The sequence below is a fragment of the Balaenoptera borealis genome, assembly GCF_965194805.1.
Source record: "Balaenoptera borealis genome assembly, chromosome: 19".
NCBI classification, from domain to species: Eukaryota; Metazoa; Chordata; class Mammalia; order Artiodactyla; family Balaenopteridae; genus Balaenoptera; species Balaenoptera borealis.
The window spans coordinates 58060713-58080782 of NC_138878.1; the positions used below are offsets into that span (position 1 = coordinate 58060713).

Consider the following 20070-nt stretch of genomic DNA (forward strand, 5'->3'; position numbering starts at 1 on the left):
GCCTCAGAGATCATTTCAAATGATAGTAACAGTAATAGTGAACACTGATAGGAAGTCTGCTGTGCAGGCAGTGTACCAAGCACTTCATACATATGGACTCATTGGATCATCATGACACCCTATTATTATTACTATTATTCCCATTTTACAGATGAGGAAACTGAGGCTTGGAGAAGTGAAGTACCTTATTCTGGGTCTCATAGGGCAAGTGGTTTAAACTCAAGACTGTTCTAATCCAAGGAGCTGAGGAACCCTGCCCCAGATATCTGTTTGCTTCTATCTTATGAGTTAGAAAATCTCCTTCCAGGCTTCCAGGACCTTTACGCTGCCTTGCTCCCTGGCCTACCCAGGGACCAGAACTAACTACAGGCATCTCAGCCCAGAAACCCATTGGGTCCCCCAGAAAACAGAAGTCAGATTCAGAGGGAAAAAAAATATTTTTTTTTATTTATGAAGCTTGAGAGGCTGGTAAGGGAGGGGAAGAGAAGAGAGGCTCTGATGATGGCACCACTCCCCTCACCCCACCTAGTGCATTATTAACTGGATTTGAGCACCTGAGGGTCAGGAAGGGGGGGTCTGGATCCCACAGCGCATGTTAGCTGGAACAGCGAAGTCTGAAAGGAAGAAGCTAAGGGTGAAACCAAGGGGCCCAGGCAGACCCTCCCGCTCTCTCTATGCCCCACTGGGGACCCAGAAATCCTAATAGTCCTTCTTTGGGAAACTAGAGTTCTGGCCCTGAGGCCCCTCCATCCCTCAGACCCAGGAGTCCAGATCCCCAGCGCCTTCTCCCTCAGACCCAGGAATCCAGACCCCAGCACCCTCCTCCCCTGCAACTGCTCACCTATCTGCTGAGGTTTGGGCAAGTTCAGTTTGCTCATGACCTTGACAAACTCCTCACAGCTGAGGGTGAGCCGAGGGTTTAGAGTCCGCTCCTCCTCCACAGTGGATACTGTAAGTCCTAGTGGCCAAGAGAGGGGGAGGAATGTTGAGCCATCCAGTGCCTTGGGCCTCCCAGAACTACATTTCCCAGGAGGCCTCAGGGTGCCTTTCCGGCCCAGGCCTAACAGATTGCTTTCCCTCCTCAATGGGCACTATGGGAAATGTAGTTTCCCACAGTTCCCTAAGTTCTATAAGGAAGTCCCAGGAGAGCCTAGGCCTTCCGGATTCTAGGCATCGTAGTTTCTACATCCACACTCAGTACACCTAAGCACTTGATCTTTTTGGCCAGAGGAGTTCCTGGGAATTGTAGTCTGCAAGCCACAGCGGTTTGGTGCTCCCTCTCAAATAGTAAGTTATGTAAATCCCACACCTCCTCCAGGAAGCCCTCACCGTGGTAATCATGAGCAGGGTAGATCAGACAGTTTCCTGGAAGTGTGAAGATCTTTTCATGAACTGAGTGGTACAAGGTCTTAGCACAGCCTGGGGAGGGAAAACTCAGAGGTCAGTGGAGCAACAGGATGAGAGAAGCTCCCAAATCCCTTCCTTTCAGGAAAAGGATGAGAGGATAAAAATCACTGTAGCTAAACCGTCTCCCTCATTTTCTGCCAGTAGCCCCTTGACTGGGTAAAGAAGGAGAGGGAAGGGCATTCTAGGCAGGTGGAACAGCATAGGCAAAGAATTGGGAAATGGTGAGAATTCAGCATGACTGTAAACAAGGTTGGGATATGACCCTGAAGCACCAAATGCCCTCACTCTGGGGATGCCAAGAAAGGATTCTGGGCAGGGAAAGTGGACGGGAAGGTAAGAAACTGAAGACATGAGGCCAAAGAGGAGGATAGAGCCATGGTTCTGACAAGAAGCTCTGAGTCCTAAGTTGGGACAGGGACAAACCTCTCTGGAACGTTCTGCCACCTTTCCTTTCAGCCTAAATCTTTCGATCTCATGACTGTGTTGGGGATGGATAAATGGGAGATTAGGAGCCTCAAAGAGAAAAACATGAGACCAAGATGGAGAGATAAGGAAAGAGGAAGAAAGAGGCAGCCTGGGGATCTGGTTACCCACGGCCAGCTTGCTGTGGCTCTGTCTCTTCTCTTTCGTTCAGCCTCACCCGCCTCCTGCAAGGCAGCTAAATCCTCCCAATTTAGTGTCCACCTCACATTCACACACATACTCAAATCTCATACCCTGATATTGTGAAAGTAAACACCCTTCCCGCAGCGAAACCCCTTAATCTAATTGCCCCCAGCAGCTAAACCCCAAATGTAACACCACCTCCTAGCAATTAAACCACTGAATCTAGCAACCTTCTAGCAGCTAAATTGCCAAATCTAACTGCCCCCAGCAGCTAAACCCCTGAATCAAACTCCACACCCCTCCCCGCACCAGCTAAACCCCTTATGGGGGGTTAAAAATATGCCCATGAACACTTTGAAACTCTTCTCTTGAAAATGTGACACATAATTCCCCTTGCCTTGACTTAGTGGTCTGGACTAAGTGACTTGCATCTAATAAATAGGATATGGCAGAAATAACAGAGTTTAACTTCCGAGACAAGCTCATTAAAAAAAAAAAAAATTAGGCCTTCTGTCTGTCTGTCTCTCTGATTGTTCCCTCTGGGAGAATCTAGCTGCCATGTCGTGAAGACACTCAAGCAGCCCTATGGAGAAGTCTGCATTGTGAGGAACTGAGGCCTCCTGCCAACAACCAGCAAGAGCTCACTGGCCACGTCAGTGAGCCACCTTGGAAGTGGATCCTCCAGCCCCAGTCAAGCCTTCAGTCAGCCCTGGCCAGCAGCTTGGTTGCAACCTCACGCAAGACCCTGAGCAAGAACCATCCAGTTAAGCTTCTCCCAGAGTCCTAACTCTCAAAACCTGTGTGAGATGATGTTAATCATTGTTTTAAGCCACTAAGTTCTGGGGTGATTTGCTTTACAGCAATAAATAACTAACACACAGTCTTGACTCTTAACTGTCCCCCAACCACTAACCTCTGAACCCAACTCTCCTCCACTCCAGCACTAAACTCCTTGAATCTAATCCTGACCCCCTAAAAGTCTAACATTCATTCATTCATTATTGCAACTGACACCTAAAACCCTGGCACCCATATAACCATACTAAGATCTCGGGCTGGGGAAAGGGGCCTATGACCTTGCTGGAAGTCTGTCCGCCCACACCCTCGGATAAGCAGGGTATCTCCAGTGAAGGCCATGCTGTGGTCATCCAAGACGAAGGTGACACAGCCTGCGGTGTGGCCCGGGCTGGCCCGGGTCTCCAAGGCCTGGCAGAGAAGGAGAGTACAAAGAGTCACCAATAAGGCTGTGGCTTTACTCTCACGGTGAAGCTGGCCTCAGAAGCCCCCCACCCCATCCCATCCCAGGGTCACATCTAGATAACCTCTTTTCGATTAAAAAAATCTGAAGTTAGATCCCGGACTCAAACCTCACTCCAGAGTAAACTCCCAAAGAATTAAAAACTTCAAGCAAGAAAATAAAATCATAAAACAGTGACAACAACAAAAATACAAATAAATATATGATCTCTGGTTAGAAAAGAACATCCATCCCAAAAGTCATAAATCATTAAGGGAAAGATCAGTGGTTTGAATATAAATAAATTTGGTGTTTCTGAATGGCAACATCATAAACAAAATTTAAAGGGAATCAACATGGTGGCAAAATATATTTGTAACACAAATACACCACATAGTAGCGTACTTTATGTACAAACAGATCTTATAAATCAGTAAGAAAAAGATAAGCACACTAATATAAATATGGAATACTAAACAGTCATTTAAAATTGTCATTGAAATAAAATTCAGTGATGCTATACACAAACATTTAATGGCATGAAAAGATATTTACTATCCAGTAAGTGCAAAAAACAGGTTACAAAGCAACTTGTACAATGTCATCTCTTAAAAATAAATTTACTCATTAACTCAAAATATTTTTTTTCTTTAGCCTTTTCCTATATTCTTTTTTTTTACAGTAAACATGTCATTTTATTTATTTATGTATTTTTAAAACACGTCATTTTATAATCAAAAATAAAACACAAAATTCACGATAAACGAAAGATCTAAACATAGAAAACCCAAAAAATTCTAGAAGGAAATATAAAAGAATATATATATTTATAAATACATATATATTTATATATATAAAATCTTGAGGTAAAAAAGGTTTTTCTAAGCATGATAGGAAATTCAGAGGCCATAAGGAAAAACAGGAACAGATGTGACCACATAGTTTAACTCCATTACAGAAAAAGACAAAAATCAGAGTGACAAGACAAAAAAACTCAGAGACAACATTAGCAGCATGTATAAGAAAGTATTAAAAAGTGTGAATAGTCATAATATATAAACAGCCCCTAAGCATCAATAAGAACCCCCAAAGAAAAATGGGCAAAAGAAAAAACCAGGAAATTCATGGTAGAGGGAACAAATAGTCAAAAAACATCTGATGTTTGATCTTCCTTAAAAGAAAGGAAGGGAAGGAGAGATCTAAAACCCCTATTTTTCACCTAACAGATTGGCAGTTGTCAGAGTTGCTTAGGGTGCTTGAGGCAAACCCTTTCATCCCCTGGGATGTGAGTACAACTCAGTATAGCCGTTTTAGAGGGCAGCTTAGCAACATCGTAGATGCACATACTTTCTGACCCCTCAAAGTCACTTCTAAGACTCTGTGGTTGGGTTTCCCTGATGGCGCAGAGGTTAAGAATCCGCCTGCCAATGCAGGGGACATGGGTTCGAGCCCTGGTCTGGGAAGATCTCACATGCCACGGAGCAACTACGCCTGTGCGCCACAACTACTGAGCCCGCGTGCCACAACTACTGAAGCCCATGCCTAGAGCCTGTGCTCCACAATAAGAGAAGCCACCGCAGTGAGAAGCCCGTGCTCCACAACGAAGAGCAGCCCCCGCTGGCTGCAACTAGAGAAAGCCCCGGGCGGCAGCAACAGAGACCCAATGCAGCCATAAATAAATAAATAATAAATAAATTTATTTTAAAAAAAAGACTCTGCGGTTAAGAACCCCTGACACATGAGCACAAAAACACCATCCAGGGAGCCCTGATTATCTAAATTCCCACGCTCAGTTCAGGGAAGCAACTGTCAGAAAAAATTTTTATCCCAATGATCTAACAATCACTTAAAAGGTTAGTTCTCACTCACATATCATTCCTCTTCTCTTAATAGAGGCCCCTCCCACCAATTAGCATCCTCATCCAGGTCAGTCATCTGCTAATTGTTGAAGGACACCATGTGCAGACTGTTTCCACACCCAATATCCATTCTAACCTTCCCCACTCACAGATCTCCAATTTGGTCTGGGGCATCAGTGTGCCCCGCCAAGCACTTTCCCAGCCTCCCTGACAGCTTGGGTGGCCTCTGGCACAGTTCTCTGGACAATGAGATCTTGATAAGTCTCCTGAGGATTTCTGGGAAAGCTTTTCCCTTCCTGATAAAAGGGACTGGCACCTGCCCTTTCCACTTCATCTGGCTCTGAACACAAGGTGTGATGGCTGGAGCTGCAGCAGCCATCTTGCAACCATGAAGAAAAAAAGCCAAGAGAATCCCACAAATGATGGTGCTGCCAAATCAAAGAGAATAACTACCTTCTTCCAAATTTCCTGTTATAGAAAAAAATTAAACTATTTATTTAAGCCACTGTATGGGTTTTTCCGTTACTTTCTGCCAAACACCTTCCTAGCTCATCTACAATAGAAATATATGGGCAATGCAAAACAAGTGCAAAGCAAAATCACAAATCTTGCAAAATCTTGTGGGAAAAATCACATCCCCTGGCCCCCAAAATTAACATTACCTTTTGGTAGTAGAGGGATGATCTTTCACTTTTTATTTTGTATGTTTCCATACTCTCTGAATTTTTTTTTTTTAAACAAAAAGCATGGGAGTCTTTTGAACTAAAAAGGGGGGTGGATATTCAGGAGTAATGTTCAAAATATTTAACCATAGTTATGGCATGGGTATTGGCCAATCAGAAGGACGTCAGTTGTAAACAACCAGTAGTTAGAGTATATACAGTTGACCTTTGAGTAACACGGGTTTGAACTGTGCAAGTCCACATATAGACAGATTTTTTTCAGTAGTAAATACTACAGTACTACATGATCTGGTTTGGTGAATCTGTGGATGCAGAGGAACCGCAGATAGAAGGACCGCAGATAGAAGGACCAACTGGAAGATATACCCCAATTTTTGATTGTGGGGAGGGTCAGTGCCCCTAACTTCCTAGGTTGTTCAAGGGTCAATGGTATATGGTATATATAATTGTCTTATGTGTATACACTGAACAAAATTTTAATACCAATTGAACACAATCCAGCTTGCCACATAGATCAAGATCCCCTAGGCCCTTAGTGACTGAGTCTGTGTCTCAAGTGGCTTTGCTGATGATCAGCCTCCCTGTTTATCTTTCTCTTCTCTGGAATATCTAGAATTTATCCTCTATCAACCCCCATAATCCTGCCCATCTCAGGCCTCTCCTGCTTGGGCCAACTGACAGCCTCCTCCCTGGCCTACCAGCCTCCAATCCACCTCCTACATGACCCTGAGGGGGGTTTTCTATCACCCAGATCCAATTTTGTCCCTCTCTGCTCAAAACCCTTCCCCAGCTCCCACTGCCCCTAGGGCAGGGTACCAGCTCCTCAGCCCCTGCTCTGGTGCCTGCTCACTTTTCCAGCCCCATGTCCTATAACATCCTCCTTTCCCCAGCTACTCTGAACCCGAGTCATTTCCAGAAAATAGCACACTTCTCCACACCTCTTTGCCCCCTGCAATTTCCTCTTCTCCCATCAGTCTGATTTACCTACTCTTTAGAAGCCTGGCATTGATTACCCTTTTTCCTGTACCAGGCTCTCTTCTAAGCACTTTACATGACTGAACTCATTCAGGCCACACACATCCTTATGAGGTAAGTACCACTCCTGTTCCCATTCTACAGATGAGGAAACTGAGGCACAGGATGAGAATGAACAAACTATAACTATACGCGACAATATGGATGACTCTCACAGACATAACCATGAGCAAAAAAAAAAAAGTGGGCTAGACATAAAGAGTGGAGTAGGGAGGAATGGGATAAAGTGGGAAGTCTCAGTGTGCCTTGTACACAGGAAGGGTAAGTGGTATTTCATGAAGCTGAGGTTTCAGTGCTGAATCCAGATGTAAAATATTTCTCTCTTGGTGAGGGCACATGGATTAGTGGTTAGGAATAGTCGCTGGAGCCAGGTGACACGGATTCTAATTTTGGCTCTGCTATTACTAGTTGTGTGACTTTGGGCAAGTTACTTCACCTCTCTGGGCTTCTCTGCTCATTTGTAAAATGGGCATAATAATTGTCCCCACTTCATAGGGCTATTATAAAGATTAAATTATTTCATGTATGTAAAGCATTTTAAAAATGCCCAGGGAATTCCCTGGCGGTCCAGTGGTTAGGACTCCAAGCTCTCACTGCCATAGGCCCAGGTTCGATCCCTGGTCAGGGAACTAAGATCCCATGAGCTGCGTGATGAGGCAAAAAAAAAAAAAAAAAAAAATGCCCAACACAATAATTGCTATATTATAAAAATAATAATGTTTTAAAATTCTAAAAACACTGATCTAGTGGAACCACCAGGCCTCCTGGGTTCAATTCCTCGCTCAGCTACTTTCTCAGTATAACTTTTGGGCAAGTCACTTTCCCTCCCTGCACTCCCTTCTCTGTAAAATGGGGAAAATGTTTCTGATCTCACTATGTGGTTAGGAAGGTTTAATGAGATCTATTTGTCAGAAAAGACACAGTGGAGGCTCAAGAACCAGGTTCAGCCATAGCAATGTTTTGTTTGGACTGCTCAGCAGTTATTAAAAGTCTGAATTTGTTGTTTACCCTTAACATTTGGAAGATTTTTCAAAAATGTATATTTGCAGCTTCTAATTAAAAAAAAAAAAAAAAGCCTCTACAGTAGACAGACTACATTCCCAAGCATGAATAATCAACTTGAATTATGTAGTGGGTGTCCTCCATAAATGGGGCACACACCCCAACACTAGCCACGGGTCCCACCTCTCCCTGCTGCCAGGAAGTGATATTTGATTCTGAAAATTTTGTGAGATACATGCTGAGAAAATGCACTTTCTCACAATTCTAAGTGAAAAACAAAACACTCAGTATTTGTTAACTATTATTAAGTTATTTATTATCATCCAATACAGAAATATCTGCAATCTACTTCAGTTAACAGCAAAGAGAAGTTTTCAAAGAACAAGTTAAATAACACCAGGAGAAAACAACCAGACGCATCCAGAAAGTGGGATATTCTGCAAGACAACAGGCTGGGAGCTTCAAAAGTCAATGTCATGGGGCAGAAAGGGTATGAAACTGTTCTAGATTAAAAGAGACTCAATAGACCTAACAGCCAAATGCCATGTGTGAACCTCGATCAGGTCCTGGTTCATAAAAACAGCTGTAAAAATGATTCTTAAGCACTTGGAGAAATTTGAACATGGGCTGGATTTCAGAACTATTTAAGAATTATTGTCTATGTCGTTAGATGTGACAAAGATTTTGTAAAAAGAATGGCTCTCCAAGTGGTGTAGTCGAGGGAACCCTGAGGGTCTGCAAGATCAAAACTATTTTCATAATAGTGTGAAGAGGTCTTTTGCCCTTTCTCACTCTCATTCTCCCCTGAGAGTTCAGTGCAGTTTTCCCAGAAGCTCCATGACTTGTGATGATGTCATCACTCTGACAGCTGATGGAATGTGTGCTTGTGGATTCTTGTGTTTTAAAAAAAGTCTCAGTTTCAACTTCTGATACAGTAAATATGTTTTGCATATCTAAATACTTATTTTTTATTTCTTTTTTTTTTTTAGCCTCACCGTGCAGCTTGTGGGATCTTAGTTCCCTGACCAGGGACTGAACCCAGGCCCTCCACAGTGAAAGCACAGAGTCCTAACCACTGGATCACCAGGGAATTTCCCATTTCTTTTTTAAAATTGAGATATAATTGACATGTAACTAATACAGTAAATATTGCTTGATAGAACCCAGGTAAACAAAAGCTTTTCAGGGCCCTCCATAATTTTTAAGAGGGTTAAGGAATCCTGGGGACCTGGGATTAGTATCTTGAGCAGCACCCCCTCTATATCGCTATATTTAACAGGCAACACTAACTTTCAGAATCCGCCAACCCTCATGGGAGCTAGAATGTTCAAATCTCAATCATTGCTTATTAAAACAGAAAATCCATTCTACAGTGAAACCATACAAATTTGGCCCACTGTGAATATAAAATGTACAACCAATTCAAAAAGCTGTTTGGGGCTTCCTTGGTGGCGCAGTGGTTGAGAATCCACCTGCCAATGCAGGGGACACGGGTTCGAGCCCTGGTCCGGGAAGATCCCACATGCCGCGGAGCAACTAAGCCCGTGCGCCACAACTACTGAGCCGGCGCTCTAGAGCCCGCGAGCCACAACTACTGAGCCCACGTGCCACAACTACTGAAGCCCACGTGCCTAGAGCCCATGCTCCGCAACAAGAGAAGCCACTGCAATGAGAAGCCCATGCACCGCAACGGAGAGTAGCCCCCGCTCGCTGCAACTAGAGAAAGCCCGTGCCCAGCAACGAAGACCCAACACAGCCAAAAATAAATAAATAAAATAAATAAATTTATTAAAAAAAAAATAAGCTGTTTGGCAGTTTCTGCTAAAGTTAAATATGTGTCAGTTCTAAGACTCAGCAAACCCACTCCCTGGAATTGAGAGTAATGTCCACCAAGAGATTTGTACAAGAATCTTCAGAGTAGCATTATTCATAATAGCCCCAAACTAGAATCAACCATCAAAAGGAGAATGGATATAAATTGTCATCAATTCACACAGTGAAATGCTCTACATCAGGGGTTGGCAAACTATGGTCGGTACACCAAATTTGGCCTGCCATCTGCTTTTATAAGAATGACATTTCATGCCACATGAAAATTATTGAAATTAAATTTTCAGTGGCCATAAATACAGTTTTACTGGAGCCCAGCCATGCTTATTCATGCATGCACTGTCTGTAGCTGCTTTCACACCAATAGGAAAATTAAGTAGTTACAACAGGGACCACATGGCCTGCAAAACTGAAAATATTTACCATCTGGTCCTTTACAGAAAAAGTTGGCCAACCACTGCTATACAGCAAAAAAGGAAAGAACTACAATTATATACAATAGTAGGTAGAGTGAAAGAAGCAGACATAAGAGTACACACTGGTTCCTGTTTATAAGGTCCAGAACAGGCAGAACTAATCTAAGATTAAATAAGTCAGCAGAACGGTCCCTTGGTGGGGCTGTCAATGGCCAGGAAGAGGGACAAGGAAGACTTCTGGGGCAATGGGCATGTTCTGGATCTAGATCTGGGCGGTGGATACTCAAGTACAGACATATGTTAAAATTTACCAAGCTGTACATGTGCAATATGTGCCCCTTTTACTGTATAATATGCATGTTACAATTCAAATTTTTTAAGTGGGAGGAGGAAAATGAGAGGGAAAAAAAGTGCCCATCTCCAAAGGTTTATAAAGAACTCAGACGAAAACCAAACAAAATGCTGAACAATCATAAAGACAGATAATAACAAGTGCTAACAAGGATGTAGAGGAACTGGAACCCTCACACAACTGGTTATGGGAACATAAAATGGTATAGACGCTTTGGATAACAGTTTTTGATAGCAGTTTGGCACTTCCTCAAATTGTTAAACAGAGTTATCATATGATCCTGTAATTCCATCCTAAGTATATACCCAAGAGAGATGAAAACATACATCCACACAAAAACTTGCGCATGAATATTCATAGTGGCATAATTCATAATAGCCAAAAGTGGAAGCAATTCAAACATCCATCGACTGATGAATGAAAAAATAAAATGTGATATATCCATACAACGGAATATTATTCAGCAATAAAAAGAAATGAAACACTGATATAAAAAGAAATGAAACACTGATACATGTTACAACATGGATGAACTTTGAAAACATTATGGTCAGTGACAAAAGCCAGTCACAAAGACCACACATAGTATGATACCATATTTCTATGCAATGTACAGAATAGGCAGATCTATAGAGACAGAAAATAGGTTAGTGGTTAGTAGAGTGAAAGAGGGGCACACTGGGGTGAGAGCTAAGGGGTGTGGGGTTTCTTTCTGGAGTGATGAAAATATTCTAAAATGAATTGTGATGATGGATGTACAACTCTGAATATACTAAGTCACTGAATAGTAAGTACACTTTAAATGGGTGAGCTGGATGGTTTGTGAATTATACCAATAAAGCTGTTTAAAAAAACCAAGCAGGGACTTCTCTGGTGGCGCAGTGGTTAAGAATCAGCCTGCCAATGCAGGGGACACGGGTTCAAGCCCTGGTCCAGGAAGATCCCACATGCTGCAGAGCAACTAAGCCCGTGCGCCACAACTACTGAGCCTGTGCTCTAGAGCCCGCGAGCCACAACTACTGAGCTCACGTGCTGCAACTACTGAAGCCCATGCACCTAGAGCCTGTGCTCCGCAACAAGAGAAGCCCCTGCTCGACGCAACAAGAGAAAGCCCACGCACAGCAACGAAGACCCAACGACCCAATGCAGCCAAAAACAAATAAATAAATTTTTAAAATAAATAAATAAATAAATAACCCAAGCACTAAAGCTAAATCTTCCACAGCTAAGCCCTTCCATGTTGATTCATTGAAAACATCACTCATCCAGTTTAACAAAGGGCTCTTCTTGACACAAAACTCCAACCATTTCTAACACCTCTAAGGCTTCTCAACCCAAGAAATGCTTGTTAGCACCTGCTTATTATGTACAGTGTACCTAAATGTACAATGCATTTTCTTTTTTACCTGCTTCCAGAAAAAGGCTTGAAATAAAGAGGCTGTAACCAGTGGAGCCAAACCCTCTGGATCCCACACACAGCCTTTATTTCCACAAAACAATCTGACTCAGTTTAATTGGTCTCGTTTAGCAAAACCTTCTAACTTGAAGGCCAAGTCCAAGTGACATACTGGCCCCAAAGCCAGCCAAACTCTCTAAGTCTTTAGCAACTTTGATCAGAAAAAAGTCCTGCCAGCTGTTTCCCCTCCCTCTGAGGGCAACCCTAGCACCCTCCTCACCCATTGTATTGCCCTGGGTTGAAATTCTGGCCGGAAACCTGCTGATTCTGCTTGTGGCAAAGAAAGGAGAGGAGGTAGGAACCTTCAGACCATTCCTGTGTGAGGCAATAGCAGGGCTGGGGTTAGGGTGAGGCAAGCAGGCTCCTATAGGGAGCAACATTTAAGGAGGCGCCCACTCGAAGGTACCAGCCCTGCCTTTGCACCACCCTGAGAATGAGCGCCTCCTTAAATGTTGCGTCCTGGATTCCTCTCTTGCCTCACCCTAGTCCCGGCTCTGGGCAACTGCATGCACCTTCCTCCAACAGTGGCTCTGGGAAGACAGAGCTGGGTCTCTCCCTCAGCCAGCAGTGACCTTGTAATTCCAGCTCCCAGTCAAATTTTATGAGACTCCAGGACAAAGGAGTTGCCCCAAGGTTATAGAAAACGCCATAAATGTTGTTGACTTAGGGGATGGGCCAGAGACACACCTGCCCAGAGCCTCTTGGCTCAGTTTTTCACCTGGGTTTATGGCGCCCTTCTCCACTGAGACAGAAACTCAGGGATCAGGAACCCAGGCCTGGGGCCCCTCCTACCCCAGGACTCAGGAGTCCAGGCCCCCAACCCCCTCTTCCCTTTAGTCCAAAAACTCCAGGCCACCACCCTCTCGGGGACCCAGCATCCAACTCACGAAGCGCCCGAAGTGGATGGGGTCTCCATCCTCAATGTGAATGTCAGCCTGGGCCCCACTAAGGCGGGAGATGACAGACTGGCAGCCGGGGAGGAGGGACCGGAGCAGCCCGGAGCCGGTAATGTGGTCCGCATGGCAGTGGGTATTCACTGGGAGAGAGAGGAGAGCCAGGTCCAGGAGGGCACTGAGAGGACGCAGGATTCCCAGCCCCCAGCCCCCTCCTCCCTCAGACCCAGGAGTCCCGGTCCTAGCTTCCCACTCCACTCTACGGTCCCGCCCCCTCAGGCCCAGGAGCCCGGCCCCCAAACGGACCAGCATACAGCAGCTGTAGCCCCAGCTCCTTGACCAACTGGGCATCCCGATGCGCTGTCTCCAGAACCGGGTCGATCAGAATGGCCTCTCGGGACTCTCTGTCACCCAGGAGGTAAGTGTAGGTGCAGCTCTTGGGCTCAAACATCTGGAAAGGGGGTGGGGACAGGTGAGAGCACAGATTCAGATCCCCCCTTACTGTGGACCCAGGAGTCCAGGCCTCAACTCGATTCTCTTCCTGAGATACAGAAGCAGAAGTCCCTGCCCCCCCCCTTTTTTTTACTTAATGGGTTTATATTTAATATAGTACTTCTCACCATGGAGATGTTACCCGTTAATATAAATTTTTTTTTTGTTTTTGTTAAACATTAAATCTCTTCTCCATTTCAATGTCAATATAAAATATTTTTTTCCATTAAATCTTTTCTCCATTTCAACGTTAGATACAACGAATACATTTTCTAAACTTTTTCCCCCACCAAGAGATAAGTTTTAATTTTTGACCAACTGTATTTAATATCTAGGTACAATATTAACTTGGGAGATAACAAAACAAAAATCCATTAAAAATATGGAGAAAAGACTCCTCAGTGATGCAGAAGGCAGTGATACAGTGGCAATTTCCTAGGATTCTGGGCAAGAGTTTTCTTCTTCCTATTGAGAATTCTTAAACTGTGAAATATTACTTTTGCAAAGTTCAGCCTTCTCACTTCTTTGACCTTCTTTCTAACTAGCAAATGCAAATTACAGACGGCATTTTTCAGTGCATTATTTGTTGTGAAGAAAACGTTTTGTTTTGCATTTAATATAGTATATCAGTTTGTTCCTATTTATAGGGAAGCCAAGACTATGAAACTACCCTATTTACTGTTTCTTGGGAACTTTCAGACACCAAAACTCAGTTCTGAACCTCAACAGCACAAAGGTTTTCAGGGCAAGGTTTGATTCAGGAGGTCCTTCAAAGTCACATCTGTCCATTTCTCCTTCGTGCATAGACCCCCCAAACAAGCACAAATGCCTGTAATACTGAGAACGAGAGCGATTGCATCTCCCGCTTCTACTGCTTCAACAACAGGCAGCACCAAAAGCAATGAAAAGAGGACTAGGAACAATTGTATTGAAACTAAGATCATGATGTTGAGATCTTGAGGTGACTGGTCCTTAAAGGCTGAAGGTTTCAAAGAAAGCGGTATTTGTTTAATTCTATCAGTTCAGGATGCTGAGGCTAAGAGGTTCCGCGTGACAGCACCTCCAAGTCAGCAGCCATTACAGGAATCCCCCTGCCCGGAGTCAGGAGTCTGGGACCCCAGCACCTTACTCCGTCGGAACCAATGAGTCCCAACTTTCATCCATCCCCAAACCTGGGTCCCCATCATCCTCTTCTGTAATGGAAGCAAGAGTCCAGCCCGAAGCCCAGATCGGGGTCCCATATCTGGGACCCAGATCACTCCCCTTTAAAGGACGCAAGAGTCTAGCCCTACACCCCTTTCCGCAAAGATCCAGGCATCAGGGCCCGGGTATCTCTCCGGATTTAAAGGACCCAGGAGTTCCGCCCCTGCCGCCACCCAGGATCCAGTAATCTCGCTCCCCGGTCCAGCCACCGCGAACCTGCCGTAGGAGGATGGGGGCTCCAGACTCGCTGTATTGACTGAGCTGCCGCCCAGCGACCCTCAGTGCAGACCCCGCCATTGCGCCCGAGGCTGGAGACTGAGTGGTGCCAGCGGAAGCCGAACGCACCCAAGGCTGAACCCCGCAGGGGCGGAGAGGGGCGGGGCGGGGGCAGGGGCGGGGCCCGCCTTAAAGGGGCCACAAGTGCCTGGGGCCGAGGGCGGGACGGAGCGGAACGAGGCTGGGGACCGATAGGGAGACTTTAGAGACGGAGAAGACAGGAAGACCCAGAGGAACAAAGAACAATCACCTCACCACCAGTCAGAATGGCCATCATCAAAAAGTCTACAAACAATGCTGGAGAGAGTGTGGAGAAAAGGGAACCCTCCTAAAGGCTGGTGGGAATGTAAACTGGTACAGTCACTATGGAGAACAGCATGGAGGTTCCTTAAAAAACTAAAAATAGAGCTACCATATGATCCAGCAATCCCACTCCTGGGCATATATCCGGACAAAACTATAATTTGAAAAGATACCTGCACCCCAATGATCATAGCAACACTATTTACAGTAGCCAGGACATGGAAGCAACCTAAATGTTCATTGATGGAGGAACCGATAAAGAAGATGTGATATATATATACACAATGGAATATTACTCAGTCATAAAAAAGAATGAAATAATGCCATTTGCAGCAACATGGATGGACCTAGAGATTATCATACTAAGTGAAGGAAGTCAGACAGAGAAAGACAAATATCATATGACATCACTTATATGTGGACTGTTAAAAAATGATACAAAAAAAAAAGATACAAATGAACTTATTTACAAAACAGAAACAGACTTACAGACTTCAAAAACAAATTTATGGTTACCAAAGGGGAAAGGTGGGGGTGGGGGTGGGGTGGGATAAATTAGGAGTTTGGGATTAACATACACACACTACTGTATATAAAATAGATAAACAACAAGGTCCTACTGTATAGCACAGGGAATTCTACTCAATATTTTGTAAAAACCTATATGGGAGAAGAATCTGAAAAAGAATGGATGTGTGCATATGTATAACTGAATCCCTTTGCTGTGCACCTGAAACTAATAATACATTGTAAATCAACTATACTCCAATATAAAATAAAAATTAATATTTTTAAAAACCAGAGAAACAAAGAACAGGGGGACACTCAAAGGGCGAGGGAGACACAGTGGGAGAAGCACAGACTTCTCTCCCTGGAGAAGTAGAAACCCAACAAGAGACCCCAATACACTCATAGCCCCAGGGCCATTTTATAGGAAAAGCAAGTGGTTGGACCTTCATTGTTAGAAAGAAAAAAAGTTTGGTTCAATGTCATTAGTGTTTTGAGGGGCTGTTGGTTGAGTGCCTGGTCCCAGAACAACAGATTATCCCGTTAAACTTTATTTTAAAATCACTTAAGGGGCTTCCCTGGTGGCGCAGTGGTTGAGCATCTGCCTGCCAATCAGTGCAGGGGACACGGGTTCGAGCCCTGGTCTGGGAAGATCCCACATGCCGCGGAGCAACTAGGCCCGTGAGCCACAACTACTGAGCCTGCGCGTCTGGAGCCTGTGCTCCGCAATAAGAGAGGCCGCGATAGTGAGAGGCCCGCCCACCGCAATGAAGACTGGCCCCCGCTCGCCGCAACTAGAGAAAGCCCTCGCACAGAAACGAAGACCCAACACAGCCAAAAATAAATAAATAAATAAATAAATTTTTAAAAATCACTTAAGTATTTTATCAGGAATGTTTATGTCTTCCCAGGAAGAATCATTAAAAAAAAAATTTTTTTTCCACGATGTCTTGTAAAATCAGGTTGGGGATCATTTGACTTCTCTTGGAATGTGAACCTCTAAAAACGGCTTTTGTTCATTTATCCCAAGGACCTAGAGTTGAGACAATGTCCAGTCATGGGCTGTCTGAAAGCTTGCTCTTTGGAATCATACCAGTAGTGAGAATAGGGCATCCCGCTCTTGTCTGGAGGATCTAAGTCACTTTGTCACAGATACAGAAGGCCAACTGTACCACACCATTTGATATAAGGGACTTGTGCATTTGTCAATTTTGGTGTCCATGGGGGTCCCAGAACTAACCCCCTGTGGATACCAAGGGAAGACTGTAACTCTCCCTGTGTTTGGGGAGACAGCCAGTACTCCCTCTGCAGTCCTCTACCCTTACCTACAGCGAATCAATAAAACCCAACTTTGCCAGACTTCTAGTATATTCCTGGTGGGCTTTATCAGGGGAGAGACTCAGGGAGCCACTCAGAAACAAGGAAGGTGCTGAGACTCAGTGATATCAGAGAGAGAGAGAGAGAAAGAGAGAGATCTGGAGAGACTTTCAGAGATACATTGGGAAATACAGAATTGAAATGGGGTGTCTGTCAAAGAAATATGGTCACTTAGATACACTCGAAGATTCTAGAAGATCGTGGAGGTGGGAAGAGATGTGGGGAGCAGGGAGCATTAGAGAGGGGAGAAATGTACAGGGAGAAGGAGAGAATCTCTCAGAACACGGAAACACCAAGAGAGGGGAGAAACAGGCAGAAAGAAGAGCTCAGACTCAAGGAGAGAACTTTGTTCAGTTATTCCTCACATTGAGGTCTCCTGAATGTCTGGCTCAAGCTGAGCGAAACTGGAGACCCAGAGTTGAGTCCTCAGTCTGGTTGGTGGGGGAAAGAGGTGCAGACATCAGGGCTAAAACAAGGAGAGGTACAGGGATTGCCAGGAGCTCAGGGGAGTGAGAAGCCAGGAAAACAGAGACTCTGAGGCACACTTTACTGTGAGGGTCCCGCAAACAAGACCTCTCCATCCTGGGGCCCATTCCTAATTGTTTCTGCAGGATTGGTAGACGCTTACCTGTCCCTTGAAGGCGTGCACACCCTCTGGGGATTTTGTAGAGTCAGCTGCGAGATATCCTAAGAGTTAGAAACTGGCATCAGCCTTCCCAAATGTGTGACCTCAGGCTCAAAACTAAACCCTTCTGGGCTTCTCTTTTCTCATCTGTAAATTGTGGTTGAAAATAGTTCCTCCCTCACTGTGAAGATCTAAGAAAAGATACATGTGGTGACTTCCCTGGCGGTCCAGTGTACCGCCAGTGTACTTAAGACTCTGAGCTTCCACTGAAGGGGACACGGGTTCAATCCCTGGTCGGGGAACTAAGATCCTACATGCTGCACAGCCAAAAAAGAAAAAAAAAAAAAAAAAAAGATACACACACCCCAATGTTCATAGCAGCATTATTTACAATTGCCAAAATACGGAAGCAACCTAAGTGTCCATCACATGAATGGGTAAAGAAGAGGTGGTATATATATACAGTGGAATACTACTCAGTCATAAAAAAGAATGAAATTTTGCCACTTGTAGCAACATGGATGGACTTGGAGGGCATTATGCTAAGTGAAATAAGTCAGACAAAGAAAGACAAATACTGTAGGATATCACCTATATGTGGAATCTGAAAAATACAACAAACGAGTGAATATAACAAAAAAGAGGCAGACTCACAGATATAGAGAACAAACTAGTGGGTCCAGTGCGGGGAGGGAGGGCAAGATAGGGGTAAGAGATTAAGAGGTACAAACTATTAGGTATAAAATAAGTTACAAGGATATATTGTACAACAGGGGAACATAGCCAACATTTTATAATAACTATAAAGGAGTATAACCTTTATAAATTGTGAGTCGCTAGATTGTACACATGTGATTTATATAGTATTGTCAGCAACTATACTTCGATTAAAAAAATAAAGATCCAATGAGTTCACACATGCAAAGAGTTTGGGAGATCACCTGGCACAGAACAATTTCTCAGGTGTTGTGCTCTCAGGGAGGTGGCTATCATTATTTCATCGTCATCCGTGACTCCCTCCTCTTGCTACTTCCTCCCAATTCATTACTAAGCCCTGATGAATTAACCTCTCCAACCAGACCACTTTTCCCTCATCACACCCTCTGCCCCAGTCAAAGAGGCAGCAAAGCATAGATGCAAATTACATGGATTCCAGGGTCAGGCTGCAAGTGTTCAAATCCTGGCCCTGCTATTTCCTGGCTGAGTGACCTTGGATAAGTCTTAGTGCCTCATTTTTATCTCTGTACAATGGAGATAATAGTAGCGCCTCTTCTTGAAAAACTGCTGTCAGCATTAAATGAATGAACATATATAAAACACTCAAGACAGATTCTGACCTATATCAGATGCTGTAATTAATAATATAATTATCATATAATTATCGATATCATATAATAATATAATTATCATATAATTATAATAGTAATTTTTAATAATTACTAATATAATTAACATATAACAGCCACCTCACTGGCTTCTGTCTTCCACTCTACCTCCCTGTAATCCGTTTCCCACGCAGCAACCAGTGAACCTTTTAAAATGTCAATGAAGACACTGAAGAGTCAAAGCAAACAAATTCAACTTGTGGATCTTGTTTGAGTACTGACTGAAACAAACCAAGTGTAATAAAAAGATTTTTATGGAATATGAGGTCTGGCATATAGCTTCAAAATCATCTGGGAGGAGTGAGTGGGGAAATGAGCCCAAATAATCCTTCCGTATAACTCCCACGGCTCCCAGGGTTCGCCAGACCTTGTGGATTATCAGACTGAAGATCCACCCGTGCGGGCGGGGGTGGTTTATGGGCACTTCACGGTCATTCCTGTACGGGGCGGGAAGGTGCACCGTCACTTCCCGGGGGAAGGATGCCAAGGAAGCCACCCCGGGCCTGGCACCAGGAGCTCCAGCGGGGAACAAGGGGTCCCGGGCACCTGGAGCCCGCCGCCCTCCCGGCCCCAGGGCCGTAGCATTGGGGTGGGAGGGGCGGAGAATCCTGAATCACCCAGCGGCGAAGAGTGCCGGGCGCTGTGCAAATAACGTGACTTTTACTGGGCATCAGCTCGCTCTGAACCCGTCCCGCTCCCTTCCGCTCTCGAGGAAATAGCTAGCCTTTACTTGCCAGTGCCTTGAGGGGTAGAATAGGCAGCGGGCTCTTGAAACTGATTCGGGAGACGGAACTCAAGCCCCGAGCGGAATTCTCGAAAAGAACGGGGACATACAAAAGGGAAGTTATCTCAGAGATCTCTTGAGTTAGGTTTCCCCGTGTTAGCTCCTGCACGTGCTTGACCCCAGTCAGCCACCGTAGGCCCTGCAAGCCTCGGCACACTTTCCTCTGGTCCCTCGGCCTGTAGCTCTGCGCTTTGCTCACCAATTGGCTTGCCTTGCGCACCCACCCCCTCATTCCATGCCGTCTCCCCCGCTGCAGCCTCCGCGGGCCGCGACTGCGCATGCGAACTAACGCCCCACCGGCCCGGCGGAGGAGGAGGGAATGGAAATGAGGCTGGGCCCAGC

The 20070-nt window shown here is 44.7% G+C and overlaps 1 protein-coding gene and 1 pseudogene across 4 annotated transcripts; both read right to left on the reverse strand.

The window, feature by feature from the left end:
* Positions 1–420: 420 nt before the first annotated feature.
* On the reverse strand, positions 421–20018 carry ETHE1 (ETHE1 persulfide dioxygenase). Of its 3 annotated transcripts, none has more exons than XM_082369686.1 (7): positions 19679–20018; positions 13083–13227; positions 12771–12919; positions 3090–3219; positions 1330–1419; positions 842–958; positions 421–614 (listed from the first exon to the last, which is right to left on the reverse strand). In XM_082369686.1, the coding sequence occupies exons 1-7, from the start codon at positions 20006–20008 to the stop codon at positions 562–564; spliced, it is 1014 nt and encodes a 337-aa protein (XP_082225812.1). In that variant the 5' UTR covers positions 20009–20018; the 3' UTR covers positions 421–561. The 3 variants fall into 3 exon arrangements, with proteins under 3 accessions (XP_082225812.1, XP_082225813.1, XP_082225814.1); XM_082369687.1 differs by lacking the exon at positions 19679–20018 and adding an exon at positions 14688–14835; XM_082369688.1 differs by lacking the exons at positions 12771–12919; positions 13083–13227; positions 19679–20018 and adding an exon at positions 14688–14835.
* On the reverse strand, positions 13236–14668 carry LOC309617421 (small integral membrane protein 30 pseudogene; annotated as a pseudogene). The gene has a single exon. The product of its transcript is annotated as a small integral membrane protein 30 pseudogene (transcript).
* Positions 20019–20070: the final 52 nt, after the last annotated feature.